The sequence below is a fragment of the Andrographis paniculata genome, unplaced genomic scaffold, assembly GCF_009805555.1.
Source record: "Andrographis paniculata isolate CXL003 unplaced genomic scaffold, ASM980555v1 Contig45END, whole genome shotgun sequence".
NCBI classification, from domain to species: Eukaryota; Viridiplantae; Streptophyta; class Magnoliopsida; order Lamiales; family Acanthaceae; genus Andrographis; species Andrographis paniculata.
The window spans coordinates 2,222,037-2,242,643 of record NW_026137579.1 but is presented as its reverse complement, the minus strand read 5'-3'; the positions used below and the strand labels follow the sequence as shown (position 1 = coordinate 2,242,643).

Below are 20,607 nucleotides of genomic sequence, written 5' to 3'. Positions count from 1 at the left end.
TCAGATGGAATGGAAGCACTACAGAAATGGCTATTCAGGGATAATAGCAGGTAATTCAAGATGGGCAGCTTGTAATCTTCATAAAAATACCATTTTATATACAAAGATGATACCATTTCTGATACAATGAAGTTATGGAACAGGGTCATGCCAGAAGTACCTTGTCACTCATCTGGTTGACAATTCTTGATGAATCATTGAGCCTATTTGCTTTTTCATAGATGCTGGCAACAACAAGATGCAAGTCCTTCTGGTTAATCTTAGGATCTTGCTCCAGCCTCTCGAACAATCTCTCCACCGTCTCGAAATCTCTTCTCGCCCCGCTAATGTCCAGCATCTGAAAATGAACCTCATCCGAAAAGATACACCCCTCCTCCTGCAGCTCTGTATACACGGCATTCGCCTTGTCGAACTCATTCAACTTGCCACACGCATTCAGAACCAATGCCAGCACCTTAGAATTGGGAAAATACCCTGCCCCTCGCATCTTCTCAAACACCTCAATCACATTTGCATACTTTCGGTGTTTAGAGAGCATATCGATCATGTGCTCGAAGATGGATATGTCCCTGATCTCTCCGGCTTCAACAGCCTGCCTGAAAACCCATGTCGCTTCTTCTATCCGACTGGCTCCAGCAAGGATTCGGATGGCAGTTTCCCTTGGGATATTGTCGGGTTGCTTCAGTTCTTGCAGGAGTCGTTTGGCATGACCAACCAAACCGGCCTTCTCGTACGCAACAATCATCGTCTGATAAAGCACCTGATCGATCTCTACACCAGAGCTTCGAAGCTTCTGGAATAACATAGCTGCCCGGTCCAGCTTCCCTGCCTTGCCCCATATCGAGATTATTGTCGAATAAGTTATCGCATTCGGCTCAATCCCTTTTCTATGCATCTCCTGGATAAGATTATTAGCCTTTTCGTGCTCCATTGTCTTCCCGTAGATCATCATCATCGTATTATACGTCACAACATTCTGCATAATGTCCTTCCTCTGCATCAGCCTAAACAAATGTATGGCTTCCCCAAAAAGCTCGGCATCACCATACACCCGCAAAAGGGTGTTATAACTAACCACATTGGGTTCAATCTCCATCTTCCGCATCCCCCAGAACAACTTATCTGCTTCTTTAGCCATGTCGACCTGCCCGTACACATCGATCATTATATTACAGGTTGTGAGGTCAAGCAAACACTTGTTCTCCTTCATTTCCTTGAACACTGATAGAGCCTCAAGAAACCTGTGATTCTCAGCATACATTGTCAACAGTGTCGAGTAGCTAACCGTGTCCGGAACAACCCCTGCCGATTCCATTTCGCCAATCAACGCTCTCGCCTCCCGGAAAAGCTTGGCCTTCCCAAACACATTGATCATGGAGTTATACACAACAAGGTCTGGTGCAATGCCTGACCTCTTTAGCCTGGAGAAAATGGAGATGGCCTTGGAGTAGTTGCAGAGTTTTCGAGACAATTCGATCAAGTTGCTGTAGAGAACTAAATCGACGGGCACATCGTCCTGCTCCATCTTCTGCAGCCACGACAGTGCATCGTCGAAAAGGCCTTGCTTCCCGAAATGTGTGATCAGAGTGGAGTAAGTGTACCTATCGGGTGATAGAGCTCTTTGACGCATTTCGTCGAACAGACCGTGAGCAACCTCCCATTGCTTGGCCCGCAGCACGTTCCTGAGCACCACGTTGTAGGCGAACACGGAGGGGCTGTAGCGCGCCTCCTCGTTCATCCAATCGAGCAGCGCGAGCGAGCGCTGCCAATCGGATTCGGATGAGAGGAGGGAGACCATAAATCGTACGGAAAGGCTGCGGCATTTGTACGGCGACATTAGGGCGTAGAGCTCGTGCTCGTCCGATGTCTGGCCGATGGAGGAGACAAGCTCGTTCATGTCCACGCTGTGGTCGATGAACTCGGAGCTCCGGTCGCGCCGCCGAATCTGGCGCGGCGGCAGATTGGCGGGCGTGGATAGGGCAGGGGATTGTCTCCGCCACACATCCTTGGGAGACGACAAGGCGACCACCGTGAAGTTGGCTCGCCTCCTGTTGGCGACTTCAATGTGCAAGAATGGAGCGTGAAGCGTTTCCATGGCTGGTTTAGGGCATACCGCCCCACTCATCTGCACCACTCCTGGACGTTGATAGACACAAAAATCTTCTGCTGTGGCGGTTGTCAAGAACTGTATCCAGAAAATTTATCTGCAATTTATATCATAAATATTAATTATATTTTTTTTAATTACTTCAAATTTTATTCATATTTCAATATATTTTTTGAAATGTTTCTATATTAACTATATTTTTACATTAAAATATTAATTGAGATTGATTAATCAACACAATTTTGCCTGATATCAATATATTTGTGTCTATAATTGCTAACATTTAGTCATTCATTTTCGACAGCCAAATGGTGAAAGACAAAAAAACCTTATTACCAAGCAGAGGGAAAAGAGGAAGATACATTTGAAGAAGGGTTGTCTAAACTTGAAAACAAACAATCAACAAAGATCAGATTTTGATCTCTCAACAGGGACGCCATTGTCATCTTCATCACCAAGCTTGCATTCCTTCGGAAGCTCGCTATTGCATCTTCCATTCCCCGCCAAATCCTTCCGACAATTCTCCGACCGGCTACTCGGCACTTCGTAGAGAGTGATGCACCCGCCTCTGCTCTGCGCCATCGCCTCTCCCCGGGCCGTCTCCTGCGCCACCAGAGGTTCGAGTATCTCAACGACTTGCGCCATCACCGGCCGGCCCTTCGGGTTCTGGCTGAGGCATTGGTACGCCAAGTTCGACACCTTCATCAGGACTTTGATCGAGTATTCCCCATCGATCCTCGGATCAAGAATTCGAAGCAGTTTCTTGCTATGGTTGAGCAGCGGCCGCGCCCACTCCACTAGGTTGTGCTCCCGGCTTGGCCGACTCTTGTCCATCGCTCGCCTCCCGATCAACATCTCCAACAACACCACCCCGAATCCATACACGTCGCTTCTTGCCGTCAAATGCCCTGAAAATTCCCACCAAGTAAATCCTCCAGATGTTGGACTATTTTAAATTTTTAGGTGAAACAGTCGTCTATTAAACGAGTCTTTGAAAATGAACAAGAAGTTTAATGACACTCACCGGTCATGACATACTCGGGAGCTGCATACCCGTACGTACCCATTACCCGTGTCGAGACATGCGTTTGATCTCCGGTTGGTCCGACCCTAGCGAGCCCGAAATCAGAAAGCTTCGCGTTAAAATCCTGCGTAAATTCCCATTACATTTTCAGTCAGTAAAGGCGTATAAAACTGTCGAATATCTCAGACAACTAACAAGCTAGCTCAACTCACGGCGTCTAGCAAAATGTTGGACGTCTTAAAATCGCGGTATATTATAGGATTTTCGACGCCGTGAAGAAATGCTAGCCCTTTTGCCGTATCCCAAGCGATCTTCAAGCGTCTATGCCACGTTAAAGTGGCGCGCACCCCTGCAATGAAACTATAAATGAGGCGACGCTGGATCCATATAATCTACGGTAATAATGTCGATACAACTAATGCCACTCACTTAAGAAAAGGTGCTTCTCCAAGCTCCCCGACGACATATACTCGTAGACTAAAAGCCGGTGATCGCCCTCGCAGCAGTAGCCGATAAGTCTCACTAGATTCGGGTGCCGGAGTTGTCCTAAATAGTTCACTTCCGCCTGCAAATTTTAACCAAATGCTGAATTCTACAAATCCACATAATGTAATAATGTAATGTAATGTAATGTAAGGTTTTGATTTGTAATTTTAATTTGGTTTTAGTTACCAGCCATTCTCGATCCCCCTGCAGACTTTCTGGATCGAGTACTTTAATGGCGACTTTGGTGGCTTTGTAAGAAGGCCTTACATTCTCGTCTATCACTCCTTTATAGACGACTCCGAAGCCACCTTCCCCGAGAATGAGGTCGTGTCGGAAATGCTTGGTGGCCGCCTCCATCTCCTCGTATGTGAAGATGTCGAGGTCGCCATTCCCAGGACTCTGTCGCAGATCCTTCAAGTCTTTCGGGATTACGAAAATGTTCGATTTGCCTGAGCTTGATTTGTCCGGAGATTGGAGATCCCCACACACACCTGCAGTTGCAGTTGAGGAACAGAACCCTAAATCGAAAGGATAAGTGACGATAGAGAGTTCGGACACGTGGAAATTAGATCAGTTGCTTGCTACACACCTGCGTTGTGGCTCGATACCTTGTTGTTCTCTCTCTGCTCTTTTCCGGAGTCGGCGCTGAGACAAGACCCCATTTTGGCTGGATGAAATCTTACCAGATTCGCATCAGGACTTCCATCGTTCGTTCAGTCGAGATTGGATTCTATCTCTTTACCAAAAATAAAGAAGTGCACATCGAACAATTCAAGTTCCAAAACGGGTTCGACGTTAACGGAAATGATTTCGCCGGAATCCCATCTGGTTCGCCCCGAAACAAAGCATGCAGTCGAAGGAATAGGAATAGGAATAGAAATAGGAATTGGAATCTATCCTCAGCGAAAAAGAAAAGAGTGAAGATAGTGCAGTGAGTGTAAACTTTGGGTATTTTGCTATCGTAGCACCCTTCCTATCTTGTTTTTATATATATAAATATATATGATTCCATTTGGACCAATCAGTCAAACTTTGTATAGGTTTGGCAAGAAAAATACAAAAAAACAAACTAGATGCCATTTTATTGTCTCCCATCCCATCCCATGGCCTACCTCTATATATATATATATATATTTCACACGTATTTATTGAATCCATAAAATAAACAAACTAAACCACAGGTTTAGGATTACAGTGAATGAATCATAATTCTACTACAGTCAAAATAATTTTCAGTGAAGAAGAAGAAGAAGATAGAAGCAGGAACAGCAAGCATCTTACAAGTTGCAGTTAATTATGATTTTACCATTTTAGGTCTTAATTTGATCAAAGCACTAAACCCTAATTATGATTTGATTTCAATATTAATTAATGTCTCCATACTAAAAAAAAAAAGAAACAAAATTATATTTATATGAACGAGAGGGAGAGAGACTGAGATTACCGGCAGGGGGTATTATTGGAATTTGATAGAGTCGCCTAAAGCTGCTGCCACAAAATTTGCATTTCCACGTCATCCGTTGACCCGGTCGGCTTTACGCGCTTCCAGCTGTACAACACGCTTTTAAGGTTGTTGTATTGTATCGGTTTTGCGACTTCTAGACTTTCTCCTTCATTGTGTCAATATGTACTAGAAAATATATAATAAATGCATACATAAAGAAAAACATGCAAGCGCTTAACTTATTCGTTGAAACTCAGCCTAGTCAAACGTTAAATATGATACTAATAATTTTGTATATATATATATATATATACATGTAATAAATAATACATCTAGATCTGCTTTCATTTAATTATTTTTCCTTTTTACACGAATTCAAAACTCAAAAAGACATACAGTATTGTAGTTATTCCATGTAGTTTAGTTAAGGTGTTGGTAAGAGAGCATTTAGAGTGTTTGTTTGGTTGTTCTTCCCAATTTTTTACTAGTTGAATTATGTGTTGAAAATATATATATATATATATATATTTTTTATCAAAAAAAACATCGCATCAAATATTAAAATACAAATTTCAAACTAAAATTTCTCAATGCATCCCAAAGAAACACACTAAAGCGTGTACTTATATACATACATACATTTATTTATTTATTTATTATTTATTATTTTGATAGCGCGAACTCAAAATACACTATATTTTATGTATACATGCATGTTTATTATATATGTTGATTGGAAATTTGAAATCATATCCCGAGCTAATGTAACTGTGTGTGTGATTGATGAAAAAATATATATTATATCTATCTATCTATATACTGTATAAGGCAAGCACAGTCATTATATAGAGTCATGCATATAACTTTAATAATTATGAGACGAATAATTTGATTAAATAACCAGTTTTTATTAAATAGCAAAGGATATGTAACTTTAAGTGGTTTTTAATGTATCGGTTACGCGTGGTAAAAAAGGGGTACAAATTGAAGTAGCAACGAGTACAAAGATAGTATCATAGGGTAAGTACTAAGCATCATAATTAGTATAATTTAAAATTCACATCGTTGAATGACAGTGCCATAAATAATGCAATAATTCATCCAAAATCCGTACACAACTTGGTTAATAATTTAATCATAACTTTCCACGCACACACAGTTCTTTTCTGTCCACTGTACAATGGGAATTAAATAAAGTTCAATCATGAGAATTACATATAGTAAAATGTAATTACCAAAATGTAAAGAGCAATAAGCATGGTTAAAAGAGGTCAATACTGAATTTTATAAATACACATTAAATGTCCTCTATTGATTCCCAGTATCTCAAATCCAGAAATTTAATTAAAAAAAAAAAAAAAAAAAGAAAAGGAAACAAGCCCTTGTCTATCATAAAATTTTCTGCCCTTTTATGCAAAGCCAGATGACACATTACATACACAATGCTGACAGAGAAATCGGCTTCACTTCACAAATTTATTAATTTTTATGCATTTTGTAAATTATATTTTCTGCTGAATCAGTCTGTAGTCATGGGTTGAGCAATGCAGCACCTGAAACGAGCCTTTCTGACGGCGGTCATGATCTCAGTCTCGGCAGCAACGAGCATTTGAACTATCTCAGTGAAGGACGGGCGAACATCAGGATTAGGGTCCCAGCAAAGCATCATGATCTGGGTGAGAGCCGGCAGGCAGTCGTGAGGGATGGTTGGGCGCACCCCTTTGTTGACGACAGCAAAGGCTGCCTGAACAGCAGTCATGTTCTGGAACGGAAGCATCCCTGTAATGAGCTCCCACAGCACTATCCCGAAGCTATATACATCAACTTTCTGGGTGTACGGCCTGTGCTGGATCATTTCCCTGACATTTCACAATATAATGGATCATGTGCCTTTTCCCGATTTTTAAAACATAAAAGTAACATCAACAAAACTTGCACCAGACTTGATGCTTATAACCATCTGTCAGCCAATAATGTATAGAACTATCCACAGTATATTACAAACCAATAGCAAAGTTTCAGCTGTCCTGAATAGAGAAGTTCATTAAAAGTAGATGGTATGCATAAATAGTCGCAACTAAATCAAGTTCGCTATATTATAATATGGTCATTTCAATCATCATATGAATAAAGGGAAGTTTCTAATTGGATAGGGAAAGTTTCTAGAATACCTAGTTTATATTATAATCATAGCAAGACGCTTTCATATTTCCCATCTATCTTGCAAGACAAAAAAGACTGAAGAAAGTCATATTTAATCCATGGTGTCACAATGTATCCAGGTACGAAAAATACATGATAATTATCAATTTGCAATGCACATATTGAATGATCACACCAATCAGGAATTCAGAATTTTACTTGATGTGTGTAACCTTTATCTAGATTTCAGTGGGAATCACGAATTATTTCGTGACAAAATCTCATTCAAACAGTGTATATGATGATGTGATATGTGTATATACAAATCAAAAGAACAGAGTATCGGTTACAAATAGCAGATAGCAGCAGATCATGTAGCAAGTATCGAAGAGCTATGGAAAAAGACATATGACGAACCAGAAAAAAGCCTTACCAAAGGATGACTACAAATTGCATATGTAATACGTTTGAACAAAGGTATAGATTATGCCTTAGATAAAAAATATATAATTAACAAAACCATATCGAGACTAAATATTCAGGCATTCAAATATATTTAAAGAAAACTCGACAACTTATTTGAGGAATACCAAAATAATGTCTTGATATGAGACAAAACGAGCAATTGAAACAAAAAGCAAACTCGGAAAAAAGAAACATACAAAAATATGAGAAGAAAGATACCCAACACCATTAACAAAAATTATAATAGCAGTTTTATTTATAAGGAAAAAGCGACGAGAGAAATGAGAAGAGAATCACATTGATGAGAAAGAACCAATAATCAGCTTGGGACTAGCATCTTTATCGTGTGATTATTATTAAGTAGGCCTATTACAGTAAACAGTACTTTGCATAAAAACACTCATTTATGTATGTAGACAGCAGCCCCCGAAAAAATTCAATCCATTGGAAAACAGGGTTTTCATGATCGACAGTTATTTTTTTAACATACCATAGACAAGATAATGCCCAACTCATAAAGTATACACATGTTGCAATGCCACTATAGCCACACTCCACACAATAATGATTCCGACAAAGATGATGAAATCTAAATTTATCCTTTTATTATAAATCAACATCAAGTTGAAGCAAATTTTGTTCTCATTAATATTGTTTCTATCAATGGTCATAGACAACACGTGGCCTATCTTTCATTCATACATGACTTACACGTGTACGTACCAATTATGAATATTTTTGTCCACTTATGCCTTGCTTGGATGTTACCAATTAAATGCTGTTACAAAGATATCATCTTTTCAGAAAAAAATAAAAAAAAAAAAAAATCAATTTGACCTGATAGTGAATCCAATAAAGTTCACGAGGTTGCAATATGTGTATGTAACTAGTAGTTATGATATGGGAGTATTTGGTTTAAGCCAGACCAGCCAAAAATCCAATTCTAGGCGTGACATGGAATCCAATACACATGGTTGAAATGTGTGCCTCAGTAGTTGTAAAATATTTAGTTAAACTAAGGGAATCAATTGAGTTCGGCCACCTAGTACTCGATTGTTCGATCTAATTAATTGATTTGTAAGACAAATATAAGTTGAACCAAATCTTAAATGATTTGAATGAACTCAAATAATTAATGACCAGATATTGAACCCAAATAAGGTTTGACAACCATAAGCTTTGGTTCCAACATATTGTTATCATTCTTGATATATACTGTTATATGTTTTATAGAACATAACATTCTTGCAGAAGACATGGTAGCATCCAGTGACATTACTATACTACTGGATGCTTTTAGTTGTGAACTCTATGGGATTTTCATGTTAATTTTAAGTTTTAATTAATTTTTAAAGTTTATTTAAGGAAAATAAAATATGGTTCTTCTACATTTTAATGTACTTATGCAGCTTTAGTTATTTGTTTAATTTACTCATAAAATATACATTTTTGAACAAATTTATTTAAAAATTTTAAAGTCTAAAATCAACTTTGAGAATTTTGCATTTTCATTCCTTTTGAGATTTGTGTTTTTTGGTATATTTTATCTTGTATAATATAATATAATATAGAATCTTAAAAAAAAAAAAAAAAAAAAAAAAAAACCACAAGCACACACACATCATTTATGGATGAGACTCTGTCTATATTTTATTTGTTCACTCTTTTTGTTAATGACTTTATCACATATGAAATTTTATTCACAGCATTCAGATTTTTGCGAAATTAGGTTTCCCTAAGAAATGCATGCATATCAACAGAAATAATTAGAGAAAGAATTCAATCATGCATACATAATATTGAGTAAAATTCTACATCACGACACGTAAATACAGCTCATGCCAAAAGGCAGCATCATGTAAACCTTTCCCAACTAAAAGCATGTTGATAATTCACAGGGTGAGACAATGAATTTCAGGAACCATTTATTTGAGTATCCACAATCCAACTGAAGACCTTTACTTATAATTCTTGATACTATACAAAGTACCGACACATAATCAATAAAAAAGGAAGGCTTGACATATGAACTTAAGAAAGAAAAGTATTACAGATACAGCATGCCACTTGTTTAAAACGAGAAACATTTTTTACTGGTCACCTATGAAAACTTCCGCTTCCTCTGCATTTTCATTAAAATGAAAACTAACCAGTCAAGAGAAGAACTTTCTTTGATTGACTTGAAAGATTGAGAAAGATTATGAAAACATTAGCGGATCAAAGTTGTCAGCATTCAGAGACACAAATCTGCAACTCTTTGAAAAATCAAAGACATGATTACCCAGTCAATGCAACTTGAATGATTTGATTTAGGAAAGGGCATTATAAACACTTACATATAATTCCAAGAAAAAGGTACCGATTAAAAACTGCTGACAAGACCAATACACCAAGACAGTTTTTAGCATGCATTGCACACACTTTAAGAGCCCTTAAAGATGAAAAATCATGTTCCCGTAATCTTTGCAAGGAAAAGATACATAAACCAAAGCATGCAATTTTGATGTGGAATGGAGGATCTAAGCACATCAGGGCATACAACGTGCAGCTTGTCAGTTTCTAAACATCCTCTTAGAAAGAGAAGTATACAGCATCAGTATGATCAATAGCTTAAAACAAAGGAAAAAAGAGAATCAACTAAGAGAACAATACAATGGTACTAGTGACAACATGGACTTATTAATCCAAAAGTAAAAATAATTTGTCACTTTAATTAGTTAAAAAAGGAAAAGGGTACACAAGTACAGCTATGCTAATTATAAATATGTCGTAATTAAAAAAGTGGGTGGAAAAAAGGAAGAAAAATAAAACTTACGGAGCCATCCATCTGTATGTTCCGGTCTCTGGCGTCATTCCTTCAGTTTGAACCTCAATTCGAGCAACCCCAAAATCAGCAATCTTGATGGACTTATCAGCAGCAATTAGAAGATTATCAGACTTCAAGTCTCTGTGAATCAAATTCAGCCCATGGACATATTCCATCCCTCTTGCCACATCTAAGGCCTGCTTCACAGCCAATTTCAGGGGCACAGAACGGTTCTGTCGCCTATTCAAGAATTGGCGCACTGAACCCCCCTTTGCATATTCGGTCACAATACACCAGACCATGGGTTTGCGGCATGCACCAATGAATCGAACAATATTTGGATGCCTCAATGTGGCTAACATCATTACCTCCTGTTGAAACTGTTGTTCCATTAAGTGTGCCCTCTCTACATCATTTTCAGGCTTCTCTAGAAGCTTAATAGCCACATCCTCACCATTATATGTCCCTCTATAGAGCTTCCCAAAAGCTCCCTGAGCAAAAGCAGGCCCCATGTTCAGCCTCCTCAAGTCAATTGTCCACTCATCATAATCACCAAGTCCCTCTGTAGGGTATCGATGATCCATCAAGGCTTGGGCCAGGGCATCATCACTTAGACCTTGAGAAGCTCTCACATTATTTACACTAGCAGCAACTGAATAATTATTGACATGCCTGAGACCCTGGTGACCCAAGATGTGAGTGTGGGAGTCAGTAGATCCAACGCTGCTATTGTCAACAGACATGGCAACTGAACCTCCACCATTGCTCATCCCATAACTATCTGTTGACATGTTCGAACCTTCATTCAGCTTGCGGTAGAAATTTTGTGAGAAATCATAGTTGTCATGATTATTGTTTAGACCAGTGATTCCAGTAAATTTTGGACCCTCCAACATTTTCTTCGTTTTATCAATGCAGTTGTGGCGCAGACCTTGAAAATTCTCTTATATCTTCCGCATTAGTCCTTTTTCAACCACCCTATCAAATCCCTGTCAATGATTAACGAAGAATGTCAATTAAAAAAAATTCCTGGCATATGTTTATCATTAGAAAGCATCGCACTGACAGTCCAAGAAGCATTCATTAAAACATCCAATTTGGGAGATTTCTGAAATTTCACCTTCAAAACATATGCAAAAATTTTCTACAATCAGGAACTAAAAAAAAGAAATATATACGCATTCACACAGTAAATCTCTTTGCTTGCGTGAAATCTTCATAATCATCGATCATGATGTAATTTACATAAATCTGATGGAAAATGACAACAAAAAAGAAAGACGAAAGTTCAAGCTTTAGCCCAAAAACACCATAAGATAACACCTTTACACACACAACTCTCTCCAAACGACCAAAACTCCACCGCGGAGAAAAAGAAATACAAAAAGGTACCAGCAAAATTGGCTGCTACAATAAACAGCGTAAAATCAACTGCAGCGATGAAAAATCATTAAACTCTCAACTTGGTTCTTTTTTTTTTTTTTTTCAAAGGATAATCAAGGGTAAAATATCGATGAACGAACATAAAAGCACGTCTCGATCGACAAGGCTTGACTTTACTTTCTCCACGGCTTCAAATTAACGCGACAGAACTCCACGGGAACTTCAGCAAATTGACAACCCTCTCCCTCCCGGTACACCTCACAAAAGGTCTCCCTGTACACAAGAAACACGCGAAGGTGGAGCAAAGACGACGATGTCCGATGGGACAGTTAAGAGAGAGAAAGAGAAAGATGGAGAGAGTACCACCAACTGGGGATGAAGAGACAGAGAGAGAAATGTATGCAGACTCTATCCAGTCTTCGTCTGCTTTTCTTCTCTTTTTTCTATCTTATTGATAATATCATTTTCACTTTCTCTTTTGTTTTTTATTAATAAAAAAATAAATTAGGGGGTACGGGTACGAATTCTCTGCGCGCGTCTGCATACTAGCACCGCTCATCGTCACCGTTGGATTCTAAACCAACGGTAGAGATAAAGATTGGGCCCACAGATACACTGCAAAGCAAGCCACTGACACGCGCCGGTCAATAATAGAGGTTGCACCTTCTCCTTGGGTAAAAAATGTGGATGAGAAATAAATATTCCCTACAATAAATTATGTAACTACGATCATTAACGTTTATTTAACATTGTATATATAAAAATTAAATACATGTAATATTACTAATAAGGGTCTGTTCTTTCTGTAATAAAAAATATGTTTCTTTTTAATTTAATATATTACATTCGTTATTTTTATATTAATCATATAATTTTTATATTTTATTTTTCATATATAATTTATTCATATTTTATTATTATTTAAAAAGTTAAAGATTGAGGGTTAAGTGTATGCATGTAAATATAAAAATATTTTAGATGTTACAAATAGTTGTTTGGTTTAGCCTAATATAAAACGACTGCAAATTTTTATATTATAAAAAAAATAAAAAAAATTAACATAAAAATAACCATTTAACAGGACTATTTTATTTTATTTCCATTTAAAAACAATATTAACGTTAAGAGGTTTTTGTTGATATAAACCATGCATACATACATTTCTATTATAGAGTGCAAAGTTAACCCAAATATGCAGACAAGTATCAGAAAATTTAGCGCAAAAGCCACCGACACGTGGCAGTAACCTGTGAGTAGAGTTCACAGGTTTTGTATAAATTTCTCGGTACGAGCAATCGATAGAGTTGCATAGCTGCCATGATTCTCCAGAGCTGTTTCCTTCGCCCCATTCCAAATGCTGGGAGTCGCTGGTCCAAGCCATTGTTGGTGGAGAAGAGTTCACAGTTGCGCGGCTACTATAGTTTGAGACTGCAAAACAATTTCGAGGTTCGGGGTGTTGAAGCCAAAGCTACTCGCGTAAGTTCGATTTGACACTAGGGAATGTGATTTTCGGTTGAATTACTAGTAATTTGCTGGGAGAGGCGCTGTCAAGATGGGGATGGGATAGTATGACGATTTGAAAGTAGTGTATGGTAGAGTAGTGAGAAGGGAGAACAATCGTTTGGATAGCTAAGGAAACTTGAAGTGAATCCAAAGCCGAGGAAGGATTTTGCCTGTTGTGTTGCGTGTCTCGTTTTGTAGGTGCTGCAGTATAGATTAAGTAGTTTTTTTTTTTTTTTTTTGTATGATTGATACTACTTACTAGTGATTTGCATATCAATGGAATCGAGCAGCCATGTGTTGCGTGGTTCAGTCCTTGTTTTTTGTCTCAAATGTGAGTGTTACTTGAAAAACAATGATACAAACTGGAATTCATTTTTCTTATTTTTCTTTATATCTTATCCATCTTTATGCTGCTTGTTCAAAATGCTTTGATTGCATCTACCTGTGATAATATGTGAAGCTTCTGGATGGTTCCATGTGTTAGCATTATTATAGATGCCTGACTGTTATCATGCCAAGTTCTGCAGGTAGATCGTGCATTTAAAGAAGGTCAAAAAATAAAGGCAGATTATGATGATCTTATCTGGCCTTCCCCAAGTGATGCAACTCCTTTTTGGAAGAGAGAATTTCCTACTTGGGATATCAGTTCAGAGGGTCCTGATGATATCCAGAAGGATTCTGATGTTATACACATTATGCATGTTACAGCTGAACTGGCTCCAATAGCTAAGGTAGGAGGTCTTGGTGATGTTGTGACTGGACTTGCCCGTGCTTGTTTAAAACGTGGCCATAAAGTGGAAGTATTTCTGCCTTTCTATGAATGTATCAACAAGCAACATATCAAGGACTTGGTTTTGACTAGCTCATATAGCTCGTATTATGATGGGAATTGGGTCCCTACTAATGTATATCGAGGTGCAGTATCAGGCATCCCAGTGTTGCTTATTGAACCTTCCAACCACTTCTTCAAGGGACAAAATGTTTATGGAGGTTCATACAATGAGTTGGAAGCATATCTATATTTCAGCCGTGCCTGCCTTGAATGGATGCAGGTTTTTTACCCTGTATCTATATACAGTTATTTGACAGTAGAGCCTAAACAAGATCAATTTCATAGGTCCTGCTTTACACATTTTGAATGATCTTGTAAGTTGAACATGGCGGTAAATTTTCATTTAGTAATTATTGTAATTGCTATTGTCAGAGTTCAATTTTTGCAGGTTTCTGGGATCCAGCCAGATATTATCCATGTCCACGAATGGCAGACTGGTGCTTTGCCATTGCTCTACTGGGATATGTATCACTACCTTTCCCTGAAGGTAAATGATCAACTTATAAGTAATTTCATAATGTTTGAGGAAGACTGCTCGTCGAACAGGCTTGTTGTTAAGATCGTGAGTTTGACATCTTATCTCTTGTAGAGACCACGAATTGTGTTGACCATCCACAATATGGAACACTATGGAGAATGCAGGTACTACACATTTGATGAGTTTTCTATTAGTCCGAGGCAAACATCATATTTTATTTTCCTTTGAGCAAAACGTCTGAATTATTTTCTTGTCAACTTCTTTTCATTTCTTCTGATCAATTGTGTTGATTTCAAATTAATTATAATTGAAGCAGCGCCTAGTCTTAGTATCATTTGATTACCCAGAGAAAAGCATTTCATTTTTGCATTTATCTAGTGGATGTGTTTCATGCAGGCAAGAGCAACTTAGCAAGTCTGGTCTTGATGGATCCATATATGCAACTGAAGAGAAGGTGAGGCTTTCATAGGGTTGCATGTATGTAAGTGCCAGAGTTTGTTTTTTCATGCTGCAATGGGAAGGATAGCGTTGCATTTTTGTCCTTTGACCCTTATTGCTTTGATCTATACACATTAAACATAAAGATTCCACTTTTCTGCAAATCTTACAGTATTTACTTTCTTTTGTTTCAAACTTGCAGGCTGTAGATGATCGAACTATTGGGCATAACCCTGAGAGATTAAGTTTACTGAAAGGAGGCATTGTCTACAGCAATGCTGTTGTGTAAGTTGTAATAAATGATCATACTTTTCTCATATAGCTGCGTGTGAGTTTTCCTATTACTTGGTGGTATAAAAATAATTGGAAGAATGGTCATTGGAATAATATAATGTAATCAAGAAGATAAAGAAATAGTTATGGCCCATCTCTAGACTAGCAGAAAAAGGAGTTTGCAAGGACAATCTTTATTGAAAATCAAAAGCTTCATTTTACATTATATACACATTTGTAGTAATTTATTGATTGAACTTATGCCGTTTTTTTGTTTTGGGCTTACCTCCAGTACAGTTTCCATGACATATCTCAAGGAAACACTTTGCTCTGGTTGGCTTGCTGCCATGCTGATAAGACATCGTGACAAGTGAGCATCTCTAATTTTGAATACATTTGTCTGGCTTGCTGAATGGTATTTTATACTATTGAATGGCATGTTTTATTCTGTTTATTTACAACAGATGTCCTCTATTATTTTGTGTATTAAATTCTTTCATCTTATTTTTATTTCAAGGGATATGGACTCCGTAAAATGGTTTATCTGGCAAGAAGGGTTTCCAATTTAGAACTATCAAATATCATTGTTTATAGATATTCAATAGAATCCATTAATAAAACAGTAATAAAATGTCTCATCACTTAAGTGCATAACCATACTGTGATTGCCATGTTTGAGATGTTCGTAGTCCTCATGTGTAACATTAGGAATATGTTCTTACATCGTCAGTTTGTAAAGAAGTGTGATTATATTCATTTTCAACCATTAGTTGTCTGAAGGTGGCAACAGCAACCTTAGTCTCCTTCAATTTAAATGCCACCCTGTTGGTTTTCGCGATTCCACCTTCATTCTTGCCATCTCTTCCTTGTCGCTTCAAGACTCCAAGCTATTTTATTTTTTGTACACTTCACCTCTATATGTCCAGAGTGACCAATTATAACTTTTCAAACCAAGAAGCTTCATTCATGATTAAATATTAAAGAGAATATTTACCCATACAATTAGAAAAAAAAAACAAGTAATACTTTTAACTTTGACCAAAATATCAATGAGAACAAAATGCCTCATTACTTCAAACTTTTAGTACATAGCTCATGAATAAGCATTCTGTGATAATATGTCTCTACATGGGGACACAATGCCCACCAAAGGTTAGGACTCAATGATATCTATATGTCTGTTTTTCTGCAGGTACTTTGGCATTTTGAATGGTATAGATACTGCAATGTGGAACCCTGCAACAGATCCATTCTTGCCTGCCAAGTTTGATAGTAATTCTTCTTTCCATTATATTTGTTTTATTTTGTTTCATCATCATCATCAACTGAAACCCATATGGTAATGCTTCTGATTGATATATAGTGATTGCTCTTGTATGGTGTTTGTGTTAGATTCAAAACACTTTCTATGTACATTCATCTCTATTATGCTATAGTAATGTAAAGCAGCTGTAGTTCACAGAGAAATTGGTGTTAGCGGGAATTGTTAACTACGGGTCTTCCTGTCAGTTCTATGTTTGACTGATGTTTCCTTAGGCTGTAACTCTATGTTTCTCTATTTATAATATATTCCTTTCTTTCCCAAAAAAGGAAAATAAGAGATGTGTGGTGTATCCCAAAAAAAGAGATGTGTTTATATATATGTGAGACTGTACTACATCTTTTGCAGGTAACAAACTTGAGGGGAAGAATATCTGCAAACTTTATGTTCAAAGAGGACTAGGTTTGGATCCAGGACACCTGTCAAACCCAGATAAGGCACCTCTGGTAATATGCATAACTAGATTAGTTGCACAGAAAGGGCTTCATTTGATTATCAACGCAATCAGATATGTGGAAGAACTTGTATGTTGCTCTCTCTCCACTTCTCACTCTGTGTGCGTGTTTCCATTTGAGCACTTGTGGCTTGCAAGTGGAACATATTGAACTGATGAACTGGTCTATTTGTTTTTCACTGCTTTCTGTCATTTGATTCACCAGTAACCAGTTACCAACTAAACCATACATTTGCTACCGAGTTTGTGGTTCTCTGAACTATATGTTTATGGATTGTCAAGAAGTCTGATTAGTATAGCTCTATGTGAAGGACCATTGATTCCACTGTTTGATGGTTTGTGCTTTCACAGAGCACTGTCAGCAGCATATGCTTGCTGCATGGAGCTGTAGTGCATCTAATTGAGTTTTACTATTTTTAGCAATGTATCAATTATGATGGATGACAAATACTGTACATTTAGACCATGTTTACTGCATGGAACTGTTGAGAATTATTTAAATCCTTATGTGTTAATTAACTCATGAGGATTAACTAATAATCATTTATAATCTCTTATAGTGGACATAGCTTTGGTGGTTTACTATATAAATATTTCCTTCCATCCTGGATGAAGTTTTTGATCATTTTCAATAGAACCGCCTAAATCGGATATGGCCTTTAAAGAATCACTGGTATAACTAATTAACTCATGTTATTTGTTTATGAATCTGGCTTGTGTTATGATTTTGTATTTAATACCTAGTATCTTGGATATTGCCATGTCATGTTCATGTTTTGGAACTACTCGTGGTTTTGATAATGCATGAAAGCAACATTGGCTAATGAGATGCTTAAGAAATAAAGCGGACTTCTAGTTAAGCGCACTTGCCAGCATCCCAGATACCATTACCAGGAATTACAGAACCGTGTTAACATTATTCTGATTTTATGTCTAAAAACCTTGAAAAAACTGATATTCACTGATGATTAAAAGTTGATTGTCATGTGACGTAGGGTGGACAAATGGTGGTTCTTGGGAAAGCTCCTGATGCTGGGGTTCAAAGAGAATTTGAAGGTCTTGCTCAACTGGTAAGGCAAATTTATTCTGTGCTGTATTTTATTCCACATCCAAGTATCAGAAAATTAATATGACGTATTATATGTGGAGGAGGGACAACAGAATGACAATAAAATATAACCTATTCATTTCCTGGGTTCTCTCCCTGTGTAGTTGCCCGGAGGGCCCATCAAATAGAAAATTCCTGCTCCCCACCCCTGTTTCCGCTCTCCACGTGTAACTCACATGTGTTACTAATTATGCAACCTTCTCCGTTCTAGAATAAGCATTGAAAATGTTTTGACCATATAACCAGTGAGCTAATAGTGGTTTTGAAGCAGTTGATTCACTACCACAGATGTATGCAATTTCCTATTAATTAATGATATCTTTATATAATTTCATCCTCTGAAGGGTAATGCATGGAGAATAGCAGTTCAGCATTTATAGTGTTTATGATCTGCTTGTCGCGCATGCTTTTGTGCAAATCTATCATTCGTCAATTGTTACCCAAGAAGCAGTGCTAAACATTATACTTAATGCAGAAATTGCAAAATTTATATGCCGTCACCAGGGTTTAAGCATGTGTAGGAATGCATTATGATTTTTCGATAGCCTTCACTTTTTTAAATACTAATTAAGATATGACATTTTGACTTCTTGTAGCATAAAGAACGTTCCAGCATCCGGATTCTTCTGATGTATAGGTACTTCCAATTTGGGTTTCAACATTATTGTTCAAATACTATTATCTTTAAGTCATTCTGAACCTGAGGCTACATAAATGCTAATTCAAAGAATTTTGTTTGCAGCGAGGAGTTATCGCACATGCTCTATGCAGCTGCTGATATTGTGTTGGTTCCATCAATTTATGAGCCGTGTGGACTTGCTCAGATGATTGGAATGCGTTACGGCTCGGTATGTATATACAGTTAAGCACACAGCATGCACTCATACCTTAGCAAAAGAATAATATGAGTGCATAAAATAAGATTTATTGTGTATCAGATCCCCCTGGTTAGGAAGACTGGTGGTCTAGCTGACACGGTTTTTGATGTGGATGATCCATCACAACATGAAAAGGGAAACGGGTAATGATTCATATCCCTCAACAATTTTCATAATAAGGTGAAGAAATCTAGACGAGACTAGATTTCAGTTTTTTTTTTTTTTTTTTTTTTTTCATCTTACGTGAAAATCTAAAAATCAAACCTAAGTATGCACACCCCGAACCTTAGCCCCTTTCTTTATCTAATACAAAAGAAATTGTAATCTTTCATCCATCTTGCCTACAGCTTTGTTTTCGAAGGAATTGATGAAGGGTCGTTGAACCAGGCTCTAGACCGTGCATTCTATTGCTACAAAGAGAGTAAGTTCAACAATTTTCTTTTTCTTTTTCAACCAATAGCATGCTAGCTTTTCAGTTTACTTGGAAGGGGTAAAACCACATAGTTGTTTGGTGATCGCAATAATGCATAGTGTGCTTTACCAAACCCTGTGATCCAACAATTACATGAAAAATGTACAGGATTGTAGTCATTGTTAAATGAACTGTTTGTTTAATTGTTGTTGCTGTTTGATTTGTTTATCTGTGCAGAACCTGAGAAATGGAGGGGAATAGTAAAGAAGGTAATGCAGATTGACAATAGTTGGAACAACACAGCAGAAAAATACATCGATGTATACAATTCAGTGAGAGTGAGAGATCAGTGACACCTTCTGAGGGCTAAAGCAGAGCAATTTGCACTAATATTTTGCAGTAAAGAACAAGTTCTACTACTATTACTACAACTACAATAACCCTGTGTTGATCAAATAGGAAAACAAAACTGCATATCTACTTTCAGCTTTATAATATAAATTATGGATTAAAAGAAATGCAAACCAAATGCTTATAATATTAACATCACTAATCTCCAGCACAAACTCACATGTTTCTTTGTGCCAAACTCTTCCATGGCTGATGAATGATCAAGAAGAGCTTTGTTAATGCTTTGAAGGTGTGAGCCTTAAAGCTTTTTGCATTGCACATATAACTTTAAGGAATCATGCAACTTGATGAAGCAAAATTATACACTTGAGTGATGCCCTACAAAGCACCAGCAAACTGCAGCAATTTATGCACAAATAACACATGCAACTGTAAGAGTAGCTCATTTTCGCCCACAGGACAGAACACTACTACACACTTTCTAAGTTCAAGCATAATCCATCTGAATTGCCTATAGCATTAGAAACCTGAAAGAAAAATTCAGATATAGCATGCTCTAGGACAGATCACAGATTTAAACTAATAATAATTCAAATACTGTATGTAAAACATTGCCCCAATCATTATTATATGAAATAGAAAATGCAGTCCAATAAAAAGAAAGACATTGATTAGCATAAAATGGACAGGAAGAAGTAAAGA

The 20,607-nt window shown here is 37.3% G+C and overlaps 4 protein-coding genes across 7 annotated transcripts; 1 reads left to right on the top strand and 3 right to left on the bottom strand.

Annotated features, from left to right (window-relative positions):
• Positions 1-77: 77 nt before the first annotated feature.
• LOC127251891 (pentatricopeptide repeat-containing protein At5g39980, chloroplastic) lies at positions 78-2,196 on the bottom strand. The gene has a single exon (XM_051275822.1). It carries the CDS (start codon positions 2,123-2,125, stop codon positions 146-148), a length of 1,980 nt encoding a protein of 659 aa, XP_051131779.1. The 5' UTR covers positions 2,126-2,196; the 3' UTR covers positions 78-145.
• A 223-nt stretch (positions 2,197-2,419) lies between these two features.
• LOC127251892 (probable serine/threonine-protein kinase PBL17) lies at positions 2,420-4,601 on the bottom strand. 2 transcript variants are annotated; one of them, XM_051275823.1, is made up of 6 exons: positions 4,207-4,601; positions 3,804-4,135; positions 3,561-3,696; positions 3,344-3,480; positions 3,132-3,255; positions 2,420-3,015 (listed from the first exon to the last, which is right to left on the bottom strand). In XM_051275823.1, exons 1-6 carry the CDS (start codon positions 4,277-4,279, stop codon positions 2,507-2,509), a joined length of 1,311 nt encoding a protein of 436 aa, XP_051131780.1. In that variant the 5' UTR covers positions 4,280-4,601; the 3' UTR covers positions 2,420-2,506. The 2 variants fall into 2 exon arrangements, with proteins under 2 accessions (XP_051131780.1, XP_051131781.1); XM_051275824.1 differs by having other exon boundaries at positions 3,804-4,108; positions 4,207-4,599.
• Positions 4,602-6,303: 1,702 nt separating this feature from the next.
• LOC127251731 (serine/threonine-protein kinase STY13-like) lies at positions 6,304-12,308 on the bottom strand. Of its 3 annotated transcripts, XM_051275573.1 has the most exons (4): positions 12,221-12,308; positions 12,035-12,130; positions 10,484-11,463; positions 6,304-6,920 (listed from the first exon to the last, which is right to left on the bottom strand). In XM_051275573.1, exons 3-4 carry the CDS (start codon positions 11,368-11,370, stop codon positions 6,581-6,583), a joined length of 1,227 nt encoding a protein of 408 aa, XP_051131530.1. In that variant the 5' UTR covers positions 11,371-11,463; positions 12,035-12,130; positions 12,221-12,308; the 3' UTR covers positions 6,304-6,580. The 3 variants fall into 3 exon arrangements, with proteins under 3 accessions (XP_051131530.1, XP_051131529.1, XP_051131533.1); XM_051275572.1 differs by having other exon boundaries at positions 11,998-12,238; XM_051275576.1 differs by lacking the exons at positions 12,035-12,130; positions 12,221-12,308 and adding an exon at positions 11,867-11,980.
• An 836-nt stretch (positions 12,309-13,144) lies between these two features.
• LOC127252099 (uncharacterized) lies at positions 13,145-20,098 on the top strand. The gene is made up of 15 exons (XM_051276120.1): positions 13,145-13,333; positions 13,888-14,412; positions 14,581-14,679; positions 14,782-14,834; positions 15,067-15,124; positions 15,311-15,393; positions 15,674-15,751; positions 16,574-16,653; positions 17,051-17,226; positions 18,152-18,226; positions 18,861-18,901; positions 19,007-19,112; positions 19,203-19,285; positions 19,490-19,563; positions 19,792-20,098. The coding sequence occupies exons 1-15, from the start codon at positions 13,175-13,177 to the stop codon at positions 19,905-19,907; spliced, it is 1,806 nt and encodes a 601-aa protein (XP_051132077.1). The 5' UTR covers positions 13,145-13,174; the 3' UTR covers positions 19,908-20,098.
• Positions 20,099-20,607: the final 509 nt, after the last annotated feature.

Bases quoted from the DNA above. Each gene is read 5' to 3' on its own strand.
- LOC127251731 (XM_051275573.1), bottom strand. From the start codon at position 11,370: ATGTTGGAGGGTCCAAAATTTACTGGAATCACTGGTCTAAACAATAAT. The intron at 6,921-10,483 runs GTAAGTTTTATT...GTGAAATGTCAG, and splicing joins ACATACAGATGGATGGCTCC to GGAAATGATCCAGCACAGGC.
- LOC127252099 (XM_051276120.1), top strand. From the start codon at position 13,175: ATGATTCTCCAGAGCTGTTTCCTTCGCCCCATTCCAAATGCTGGGAGT. The intron at 14,835-15,066 runs GTACTACACATT...TGTTTCATGCAG, and splicing joins GAACACTATGGAGAATGCAG to GCAAGAGCAACTTAGCAAGT. The intron at 15,752-16,573 runs GTGAGCATCTCT...GTTTTTCTGCAG, and splicing joins CTGATAAGACATCGTGACAA to GTACTTTGGCATTTTGAATG.
- LOC127251891 (XM_051275822.1), bottom strand. From the start codon at position 2,125: ATGAGTGGGGCGGTATGCCCTAAACCAGCCATGGAAACGCTTCACGCT.
- LOC127251892 (XM_051275823.1), bottom strand. From the start codon at position 4,279: ATGGGGTCTTGTCTCAGCGCCGACTCCGGAAAAGAGCAGAGAGAGAAC. The intron at 3,256-3,343 runs GTGAGTTGAGCT...GAATTTACGCAG, and splicing joins CCAACATTTTGCTAGACGCC to GATTTTAACGCGAAGCTTTC. The intron at 3,016-3,131 runs GTGAGTGTCATT...GGGAATTTTCAG, and splicing joins TCCCGAGTATGTCATGACCG to GGCATTTGACGGCAAGAAGC.